Here is an 11,676-nt window from a genome sequence, read left to right on the forward strand (position 1 = left end):
GCAGAGACTGACATCTAATGGAGGATTCAGGAGGCTGGAGGTAAAATAAAGGATGAAACTGTTGATAATTTAATCTGTTTCTGTTTCCTGACTACAGGCTGTTAAAAAGTCCTGATGCAGTGAAGGTCTGTGATTCTCTGACTGAGGTTCTGGGTACAAACCCCTTACTGCAGAGAGAACTGGATCTGAGTGGGAAAATAAAAGGAGACTCAGGAGTGAAGCAGCTCTCTGTTCTACTGAAGGATTCACACTGCAGAACTGAGACACTTACGTATGTCACCTAAATGTTTATAGACTTAACTATTACTTTTAAAATATAAAATTATACTTTTTCTTAACTATAATCACTGTATAATTCATATAAACTCATTGTCATGTGATCATCAGAATAAAATGTTCCTTAAAGTGAAGATCTTCTTTCCACTGTTTCTGGTTATCTTTAGGCTAAAGGTCTGTAGTATAACAGAAGAAGGCTGTTCAGATTTGTCTTCATCTCTTTATTTAAATCCTGCACACATAAGAGAGATGGATCTGAGTGAGAATAAATTAGGAAACTCTGGAGTGCAGAAGCTTTGTGTACTGCTGCAACATCAGTCCTGTAACCTGCAGATACTGAGGTGAGCTTCTGTTTCTGCTCTTTAACATGTACATAAGAGCTTGTGACTTTACATGTAGAATACAAACACAGGCTACATGTAGAACATATATGTCTTAAATCTTCTTGGCATTACGTACTATATAGATGCTTAAAATAATACAATGTTAAGTCTTTATCAGACATCAGAGTATCATTAATACCACACAATGTTCTCTCTTTAGACTTTCAGACTGCAGTATAACAGAGGAAGGATACATCGCTCTGTCTGAAGCTCTGAAATCATCTCACCTGATAGAGCTGGATCTCAGAGGGAACGACCCTGGAGCATCAGGAGTGAAGCTGCTCACTGATTTACTACAGGATCCAGACTGTAAACTGAACACACTGAGGTGAGCAATATTACAGTAATATTATATATTATATTAGAACTCCAGGCAGGGAGTCCAGTTACTTAATGAACACTGATTGTATGAAATCAACTGAACAGGAGGTATTAAATTTGATTCTCACTTATTTCAACAGAATTAAGAGATTTTTCTTTCTGTTTGACCTATAACTTTCTCAGGTTTAAATGCTATTTCATTTTATTGTTTATTTCCAACAGTTTTGTACTTAACATATAATTAATAATGTTTCGTTTTTGGTTTTACATTTCTGGGAGTCATTGAGACTGACCTCAGATATTGAGACTATTTAAAACAAATAAACACATATGATTTCTTTTATTTCCCTTGTACAATATAGAAAATATGCTGTGTTTTGTGTGTGTTTTGTGGTTAACTGTATTATGTGTTGGCTTTGTGTCCTTGGTGTTGTACATTGGGAATAGTTATAAGATGAATTGATTAAAAAAACATTGTTCAGCAATTGCACATTTTCTAAAATAAGTTGGACTTTTAAGGACATGACCTCCAAATACAAACATGTCTGATAATATACTCCACCCTGATGTGCAGGTTTCTGTGAAAGGCATTAATGCAAATGTAAAGAGTTACAATTCAGTTTAGAATTTTGATCGTGAATTAGCAAACAGAATAATTACTATTGCTCATAACTCCTAAGACATGGGAATGTAACTGCCAACGAACTCTGGTTTTCCATTTGAGATGTGGCAGAAATTGTATGTTTCTGGAAAGGAAATGCATGTAACATGTTGAATTTTCATTTAAATTGTGTCACAATTTATTCAACCATAAAAAAAAGTTTAATTTTGAGAATAATCCAGGAAATGCGTTCATAGTTCTTTTTAAAACAAGCTCAGTTAGGGTACTTTTCCTGACCAGGTATGATTTTCTATTATTTTTTCTCTTTCTCTTTCTGCAGGTTGTTGAAAAGTTCTGCTGCACAGGAAGGTTGTGATTTCCTTTCTAGAGTTCTGGGTGTGAACCCCTTACTGCAGAGAGAACTCAATGTGAGTGAGAAAATATCTGGAGACTCGCAGGTGAAGCAGCTCTCTGCTCTTCTGGAGGATTCACACTGCAGACCAGAGAGACTCAAGTTAGTATTGATCACTTATTTATACTTAAACACTAGTGTATTCCTTTTGGAATGTAATAACTGTATATAATGTCATTAATGAAATATTTTAGTCTACTTTTAAACTGTATATTTTACATTAAACAATATAAAACTACATTTAAACAGAAGTCTTGTCTTGTTGTCTCTGTATCCAGAGTAAATAAGTGCAGGATGACAAATGAAGGTTGTGCTGCTCTGGTATCAGCTCTGGGTTTAAAGCCCTCACACCTGAGAGAGCTGGAGCTGAGTGGGAATAAACTGGGAGGATCAGGAATGAAGGAGCTCTGTGATGTGCTGAAGGATCAACAACTCAAACTGCTGAAACTGGGGTAAAGGCATCATTTATAATAAAATATATAATGTCAGAAAGAGCAGAGGTCTTTAAGAAGACTTTTATAAACACTGGACAGAAGCTAGCAGTTAATCTACAGATAATAAAATCCTACAGGTAAATGAAGTTACAGTAACAGATTAATGTACAGTATGGAACTGTGAGATGATTACACACTACAGCAGGAATTACTGATACCACCAGCAAGAATTCTTAAAGACACAAAGCCAACAGTGAGGTATAAAGTGATACGATACTCAGACATGATCAGAGCAACATGTAGAGACAGATACAGAAGAACAGAACAGGAGCCTGATAAGGAAACTTCACACTCTTTAAGTAGATTAAAGTAAATTAAATAGAGAAAAATTATACTGAAATTAGACAAAGACAAAGTTACCTGCTCTCTCTCTCTCTCTCTCTCTCTCTCTCTCTCTCTCTCCCTCTCTGCCCCCCACCCCCCTCCATAGGTTGTATAATTGCAGTCTCACTGAAGATGACTGTACTGCTGTTGTAGCAGCTCTGAGAACAAACCCCTCACACCTCAAGGAGCTGGACCTGAGTGACAATACAATTGGAGACACAGGAGTAAAGCAGCTCTGTGATCTACTGAAGACCTCAAACTGCAGTCTGGAGAAACTGAAGTAAATTATTTTTAGTCTTTATTGAGAAAAAAAAAAAAGATTAATTAGATGAATCTCCTGTGAAATGTGACCTGTGCTTCTCTTAAATAATGGTTCTAACTGTTGTCTACTGGCCTGTACTGAGATTATTATTAATTACAAAGCCTTCAGTGATGCTCTGTCACTGTCATGTCACTGTCTCACTGTGAAATGTCCTTTATTAATATTTTCTTTCAGAATAAATAACTGTAATCTCACACAAACACAATGTGGTGATCTGGCTAAAGCTCTGGAATCAAACTCCTCATCACCTCTGAAAGAGCTGGAGCTCAGAGAGAACTACAGTGTGTCAGGATGGAACATTTTTAGTTATTTTATAGGGAATCCAAACTCTAAGTTGATTTTGAGGTGAGTTTTTAATTTACATTAATGTAATGTTTTTTAGAACACTGGAAATATTTGACACTGTAATAATTAATTCTTATTATTTTAAAGTGGTGATGTTATTTTTTGCAGGTTTTTCTTTGGTCCAAGATTCTCATTAGTGTGATATAAAGTCATTTACATTACATTTACATTTATTACATTATTAATGCATTCAATAAATCCAGCTGCTGTCGTGTCTGTGCTGGTTCACATCATTTAACATCAGCATCTTGTGGGGACAAACATCCAGAGGTCTGTTATCAGTATCATAATGAAAGGTGTTTTCTCTCTACAGAATTTTGAGTCCTGAAGCAGAAAAGGTCTGTGATTATCTGACTAAAGTTCTGGGTACAAACCCCTTACTGCAGAGAGAACTGGATCTGAGTGGGAAAATATCTGGAGACTCTGAAGTGAAGCAGCTCTCTGTTCTACTGAAGGATCCACAGTGTAGGACTGAGAAACTCAGGTGTGTGGTCTGATTCCTCACCTGGTGTTTTTATTTGTGTTCACATTAAATCTATAAAGATATTCCACTGTACACATGATCACTCTATTGTTTCTATACCTTGGAATTAGTTTGATGGTTGATCTTGTGGGTTGTTAAAGACATTTTCTCAGCTGTGTTCTCTGTCTGCAGGCTGAATAAGAGCAGTGTTACAGACAGAGTCTTTACTGATCTGATATCAGCTCTTACTTCAAACCCTACACACATGACAGAACTGGACCTGAGTGAGAACACACTGGGAAATTCAGGAGCGATTCAGATCTCTGCTCTATTAAATAAGTCATCCTGTAAACTCCAGAAGCTTGTGTAAGACATTTAATAGTACACTTTACTATATTATATATAATAAATGATATTTTACTTCTCTATAAGTTTATATATATGATGTAGGAATAAATTAGTCAGATACTTATTCAGGGGTAAATTTCCCAAAAAACACAGAATCTAATAATGAACATATTAACATAGAACATGTGTTACCAGAGCCAGTGCCATTGGGGTAATAAAGACGGGCATAAAAAATATCTATCAGGCCATAAACAAACATGTTTCTACTACAACACGAACATAAAAGCTACAGAGCAGCGTACAAACGGCAGAGGATTAAATAATCTTACTACATAAAATACAACACTAAATAGCCCATTTGAAAACTTGCCCCATTGATCGCCCTGATTAGGTATAAATACATCTTAGACCTGCAGATAGAAACACACATTACATTGGAGATAGATACAGCAGTTCAGCAGCTTTACAGTGAATACAGACAAGTTACCATGACCCCATGACCAGAAGAAATTATCTGTGCCTGCTATACTATAACACTCACCAGTTATGCTGTTGTTTCTTTACAATATGCTTGAGATGGACCAGGACTGGCTTGTCATTGTCAAGGTCTTCTGACAGTGATAATGAGCTATGCACTGGCTGGTTTGAGTGATTTCATGTGACAGACATCCGTTATCCACAGTGTGTGGTTTAGTTCCAATGAGTGGGCATCAATAATGTATTTACTGTTACAGGTCTTGTCAGTTTTACATAATTTACAAATGATTTCATGTACCACATGGGGTAAATAAAGAAGATTCTTACAAACAAGGTAATGAGATAATTAGCATTATAAACGTTTCCTGATGATGGTGAACTTTTTGCTCCTTCTCCAGACTTTCAGACTGTAATATAACAGAGAAAGGATACACTGCTGTGGTTAAAGCCCTGAAGTCAAACCACTCATCACTCCTGATAGAGCTGGACCTCAGAGGGAACGTCCCTGGAGCATCAGGAATAAAGGAGCTTAGGGATTTGATGAATGATAAAAAATATAAACTGAAGACACTGAGGTGAGCGCTTTCACCAGTACATGTAAAATACAGCATTAAATCTGAGTTATTAGTAAAGTCTCATTGTTTGAACCACTGTGTAGCACGCTGTAATATTTTTGGTCACTCTTTATTTTTACCATTTTTTGTAATAAAGAAACAAATTTAAAGTAAAAGATTAAGCTGAAGTAATATTGCTAATGTTTAAAACTAGTTTTCCACCATGGACCAAACAATTCCTGAGAACTAGCACCACATTGCTGTAAATATAATTAGTGTTAGTGTTTCTCTGTTATTTCTCTCTACAGGGTGTTGAAAAGTCCTGAAGCACAGAAAGCTTCTGATCATCTGACTAAAGTTCTGGGTATAAACCCGATACTGCAGACGGATCTGAATCTGAGTGGGAAAATAAAAGGAGACTCAGAAGTAGAGCAGCTCTCTGTTTTACTGAAGGATCCACACTGCAGACCTGAAACACTTCAGTAAGGAATTAAATTCTACATTAATCTGTAAACTTCAGTTAGTGATGTTAATGTTGAACGGTTTGTCTTTAGGTGATCAATCATTCATCTAGTTTTCAGTCTTTTTCAGTAGTAATGAGTAGTTTGAGGAGAAAAGACGCTCCTCTGCATACAGAAGTGTTAAAGAAAATCCCTGTGATTTATTGTGTTTTCAGACTCAGTGAGTGTAATCTGACAGAGAAAGGATGTTCAGCTCTGCTCACAGCTCTCAGATCAGAACACTCCACCCTGAAGGAGCTGAATCTGAGTAAGAACAGGATTCAGGATTCAGGAGTGAAGCTGCTCTCTGAGGAACTGAAGAATAAACACTATAAACTGGAGACTCTGAGGTAACGTTTAATACACACTTCATAGTCAGTTTAGAAATCATCTTATTACCCACATGCTAATCATGCTAATAAAATTAAGCTAATCTGTGAAATAATTTGGTAATTTTGAAATAACATGGACAAATATCCCTAATGCCCCCACAGGAGGGAAAAGGGGTAAGAATATAAATGACAGACAGTCTCCTATATATTTTCATATAATCATCTGTGAATCCCAGTACATTTACAGAAGGAGTCTCCAGTATCTATAACTTTAAGACATTAAAGTCTCCACAACAAAGACTTTCTTAGTGTAAGCTGCATTTTTTACTTATTAACTTCAAGTAAAAGAAAAAAGAGAAGCCAGAACAACTGTTTATAGCTGCTATAATGTGAGTAAGAACAGGAACTTACCTGTTTTGGGGACTTTCTATAACATTAAATGTCTGTAATAGAAAAAAACACTTGTGAATGAGCAGCTAAAGGAAAATATTATCCATATATTACCTTGTTATTGTGGAGTATTGTGTGTAGATCAATGAGGAAAAAAAATTAGTTAATTCTCTTTTAAGGTGAAGCTAAAACCTACCAAAATGTGGAACAACTTTATGAGCGCTGAGATTTTTTCATCTGCACTTTATATTTATTTTTATTAAAGCAGACTGAATTTGAGAGGACGTGTCAGACTGAATAGAGAAATATATATTTTAAATGATTTATATTTACTGGTATGGTCCAGTTATCAGTACTGACTTTATAATGTCTCTTTTATTAGTTCAGAAAAATTCAGACATCACAAATGTGTAATTCAGAACATGTTCCCAAAGAGAACAACAACAGTAAATACAGTTAATTTATACACTGAACACTGCCACATTTATACTCCAGGTTTTTACAGAGACTTACAGACCTTTCCTACATAAACATAATACAATTGGTGTAATTTTGTGTAGACTTTCAGACTGCAGTATAACAGAGGAAGGATACACTTTTCTGGATGAAGCTCTGAGACAGAATTCATCATCACACCTGAGAGAGCTGGATCTCAGAGGGAACGACCCTGGAGCTTCAGGAGTGAAACTACTTACTGACAAAAAAGTTAACAAGCTGAAACTGAGGTGATTCTATAAGCAATGATGATATATACAAATATCATATTAAACAAATATAATTTCTGTTAAAAATAACTTTTCCTTCAAACCTCTACAGGTTGTTAAAAAGTCCTGATGCAGAGGAAGCCTACACGTGTCTTACAGACATGTTCAGTAAGAACCCCTTACTGCACACGGAGCTGGATCTGAGCACCAAAACACCAAAGAACATCAACGTGAAGCAGCTTTCAGCTCTGCTGCAGGATCCACATTACAGACTGCAGAAACTTAGGTAAGAAACAGCTATAAACACACAGATCTCTGTTTTCACTCAGGTGCTCTTGTTTAGTCAGGAGTGACTGTAGCCATGCTAACTGTGTCTGTACTGATATGAAAACCTCTGACACAGTGAACTGTACTCACTTTATGTTCTGCCTCTTTGAGGAAAACACAATTTTAGTTAAAGTACAGATTTAAATATCCCATTTCTTACAACGCAGTTTAGTAGATATTCACTAAATGTCACAGCACTCATCTTTATCAAAATGACAACAAAAGTATTAGCTTCAGGAAGAAGAAATATTTACTATATAATGTTCCTGAGCTGCTGTGAGTTGTAAACCTGTACAATAATAACTTACAGTAATTCACATTCAGTACTGCTGAGTTACAGGCAGGAAAATTCTGAACACAAACTTTATACACCACCTCACATACGTCCAGGGCATCGTGTATGAACGTGGTACAGCCAAAGACCTGCCCAGAAGGAGGTTTGGGACATGCATGAAGTTTAAACATAATGACACAAAATCTTTTGTTTCACAAAAGTCATTAAGGAGCAGCAGGATTCTTCCTTTCCTGGTGGTTGGATTTATTGGTCCTCTACACAACTGATTAAAAAGTAACAGCCCTGACCTGAACTTTCTCTGTCCCAGGGGTCCAGACCACTGATTTATACAGCTCTGGTGGACAGGAAGTGGAACACTGGGTGTAATAGTGACAGAGACTAACCTCCTTCTCTCTCTCTCTCTCTCTCTCTCTCTCTCTCTCTCTCTCTCTCTCTCTCTCTCTCTCTCTCTCTCTCTCTCCAGGTTGTATACAGAAGACAGTATGACAGAAGATGATTGTTCAGATGTGTTTTCTGCTCTGGTTTTAAACCCTTCACACCTGAGAGATCTGAATCTGAACTGTAATAAACCAGGAGAGTCTGGACTGAGAAATCTGTGTGATTTCCTGAAGAATCCTAAATGTAAACTGCAGACACTAAAGTGAGTAATAATGTCTTTATAATTAAACTAAACATTTTAAAAATATCGAACAGTTTAAAAAATCTTATTTTAGCAGTACAAGAAATTCTACTGTGGGGTTTGTGTCATAATCATACAGAAATAATTTATTAATAAATACTTTCTGAATGTTTATTAGTACATATAATTTATTAAAACACTCAAATAATAACATGTGTATTACATATAAAATATTATTTCTAACTTAGTCATAATAAAGGACATACAGAGAACAGAGTAATAAACAGTCCATTAATCCAGTATCAGGAACAGAGTAATGCAGATCAGGCAGGAAACAGGCAGGGACAAACTAGGCAGTGTGTCATAGGAATGGGGGACAAACCAGAGGCAGAGCAGGAACATTAACCAAGCAGGATGTACACATAGAGCAAAGTGAGGAGACCATCTGGTGAAGAACATGTGGGACTTGTTCACTGTCTATTATTTAAACCTTCCAAAAAAAAAGTTATTTCACAATAAAAATAAAACATTATTTTAATTATTAAAGAATGTTTTATTTTTATTGTGAAATAACTTTTTTTTTCTTAATAGAAGAATTCATTTCTGTAAAACAGACTTTATTTAACACTTTGGGTTTTCTGACATTTTCAGAATAGAAGAGTTTACAATTCTTTGTAGTTTCTTTGTAGTAAAAGAGAATAAAGAGAGAATGAAGAGAAAATAGAGAGAAAAAAGAAAGTGAATAAAGAGGGAATGAAGAGAGAGAATAAAGAGAGAATAAAGAGAGGCTGGTGAAGGAAACACTGTTCATACTGATATAATTGAACACTCCAAGTTGTGCTGTTAGAGGAAACGTCGAGTTCACGCTAATTAAACCTGAAAGTGTGTATATGTTGTCCTGCCATGAACTGTACATTAAAGACAACTGTACTTTAATTATACAGATGTTTTCTAATAATAACCCTCAATTAGCATTCATAACAGATATAATAAACAGCTATAAACATCTGTGTAACATGTCTAACATTATCATGTTCAATCAATACTTCAGTCATTACTTAACTAAGTTTAGGAAGGAAAATCTTCTTTAAAAACAATAATTGTTATATTTAAAAGCTTTAAATGAGGTTATTATGTTCAGTTACATCATTTACTTTATCATTACATTCTTTACACTTACAGCAGCTCTGTTGTGTTTGTTATAATGTACGAATAAGTTCTCAAAATGCAGCATGTATCTTATTTGGGATTGTGTGTGTTTGAGAGTGTGTGTGAGAGCGTGTGTGAGAGTGTGTGTGAGAGCGTGTGTATGTGTGTGAGTGAGTGAGTGTGTGTGTGTGTGTGTGTGTGTGTGTGTGTGTGTGTGTGTGTGTGTGTGTGTGTGTGTGTGTGTGTGTGTGTGTGTTTGTTTCTGGGGGCAATAGACAACACTTCCTTGTGTACATGAGATTAAAACCTAAATTAAAGAAAATCAGAATATTAAAAATGTATCAACATTTTAACTCCTATTTGTTTTCTATAATAATGGACTAAATCCCATTTCTCTCTCTGCAGACTATGGGACAGTGTAAAAGGTAAATCATCCTGTGCTGATGTGGCTTCAGCTCTCTGTACAAATCCATCACACATCAGAGAGCTGGATCTGAGTTGGTGTGAACTGGGAGACTCAGGAGTGAAGAAGCTCTGTGATCTACTGAAGATACACGAGTGTAAACTGGAGAAACTGCTGTGAGTAACTCAGTGATGAAACACACCAAGCTTTTTAATAACCCAGAACAAGGCTGCCTGCTCGTGGGGGGACTGACTAGGATAAATTGTGTGAATGAATGTGAAAGTGTGTGTATGTTTTCCTGCCATGAACTGTACATTAAAGACAACTGTACTTTAATTATACAGATGTTTTCTAATAATAACCCTCAATTAGCATTCATAACAGATATAATGAACAGCTATAAACATCTGATGCAGAAAAGCAGGCCCAAATCATGATGTTTCCTCCACCATACTTTACAGTTGGGATGATGTTCTCATGATGATATGCCGTACCCTTTCTATGCCAGATGTAGCGTTGTGTTTTTTCCAAATAGTTCAATCTTAGTTTCATCAGTCTACAAAACATTTTGCCAATACCGCTGTGGAGTGTCAATATGCTCTTTTGCAAACTTAACGTGTGCAGCAATGTTCTTTTTAGTAAGCAGTGGCCTCCCTGGTGGTGTCCTGCTGTGGTTTCCCTTCTTGTTCAGTGTTTAATGTATTGTAGACTCATGAACAGAGATGTTAACAAGTTCCAATGATGCCATCAAATCTTTGGCTGTCGTTCGGGGTTGTTTCTTTACCTCACTGATGAGTCTTCATTGTGCTCTTGGTGTCACGACTGGGAACCCACTTCTTGGTAGAGCAGCAACAGTCCCAAAGCATCTCCATTTGTAGATTGTTTACCTAACTGCAGACTCGTGAATTTCTAAAGTCTTTGAAATAACTTTGTAAACCTTTCCAGCTTTATGTAAAGCAACAATTCTTGATCGTAGGTCCTCCGAAAGTTCTTTTTGGTGAGGCATGGCTCACATAAGCATGTTCTTTTGCATAGCAATCTCCACAAAAAAGTTTGAGGGGTTTTTATCAGTCAAAGTAGCTGTAGTCCACACCTCTAAACATATTATCTTAACGAGACCACAGATGTGCTAAAACCTGACTCCAATTAGCTTTTTTGAGGTCATTAACTCAAGGGTTCACATACTTTTACCACAATGCTCTATGAGGTTTTTTGGTTGTTCATAATGAAAACATGAAAGATCAGAATTTTTTTGTGTAATTATTTTTAGAAACATTGTTTGTGTTAACGTATGCCAGTAAAATACAAACGTTATAACTGGGAACATATAACACTGGCTAACGTTATTAAATGTGACCTGACAGAAATAGCTCATGTTACTGTGAACGGACAGAAAATTAGAAAGAAAAAAAAACTAGAATCAATCGTTGCATTTACACGAAGTTAACTTATTAACATTTAACTGACATCAGTTTTAGGGTAATTATTTATTGTCAGAAAGATTTCTATATATTAGACTATTTACACTCACTGTTTCAAAGTGCTTTCAAAAATCCACGGTTTGCGTGCCGAGGACCAGACAGATGTCCTGTTTCAGGCCCCGCCATCAATTACAGAAGTGTAACATACCAAGTCGT

The 11,676-nt window shown here is 36.1% G+C and overlaps 3 protein-coding genes across 22 annotated transcripts in view; 2 read left to right on the forward strand and 1 right to left on the reverse strand.

Moving 5' to 3' along the window:
* Window positions 1-11,676, forward strand: part of LOC113657299 — a 1,727,325-nt gene that overhangs the window by 1,650,818 nt on the left and 64,831 nt on the right. The window contains exons 199-209 of the mRNA XM_047822072.1: window positions 2,918-3,091; window positions 3,308-3,478; window positions 3,792-3,962; window positions 4,134-4,307; window positions 5,165-5,341; window positions 5,629-5,802; window positions 5,997-6,170; window positions 7,103-7,267; window positions 7,359-7,532; window positions 8,332-8,508; window positions 10,042-10,215. Coding sequence (XP_047678028.1) covers window positions 2,918-3,091; window positions 3,308-3,478; window positions 3,792-3,962; window positions 4,134-4,307; window positions 5,165-5,341; window positions 5,629-5,802; window positions 5,997-6,170; window positions 7,103-7,267; window positions 7,359-7,532; window positions 8,332-8,508; window positions 10,042-10,215 — 1,905 coding nt within the window. The remainder of the gene's footprint in view (window positions 1-2,917; window positions 3,092-3,307; window positions 3,479-3,791; window positions 3,963-4,133; window positions 4,308-5,164; window positions 5,342-5,628; window positions 5,803-5,996; window positions 6,171-7,102; window positions 7,268-7,358; window positions 7,533-8,331; window positions 8,509-10,041; window positions 10,216-11,676) is intronic.
* LOC113634383 overlaps window positions 1-11,676 on the reverse strand; it is a 304,384-nt gene that overhangs the window by 80,259 nt on the left and 212,449 nt on the right. The window lies entirely within an intron of this gene.
* The window catches only part of LOC113662842 (NACHT, LRR and PYD domains-containing protein 12-like), a 111,620-nt gene that overhangs the window by 8,789 nt on the left and 91,155 nt on the right, over window positions 1-11,676 (forward strand). The window lies entirely within an intron of this gene.

Source organism: Tachysurus fulvidraco, chromosome 13, assembly GCF_022655615.1.
Source record: "Tachysurus fulvidraco isolate hzauxx_2018 chromosome 13, HZAU_PFXX_2.0, whole genome shotgun sequence".
NCBI lineage: Eukaryota > Metazoa > Chordata > Actinopteri > Siluriformes > Bagridae > Tachysurus > Tachysurus fulvidraco.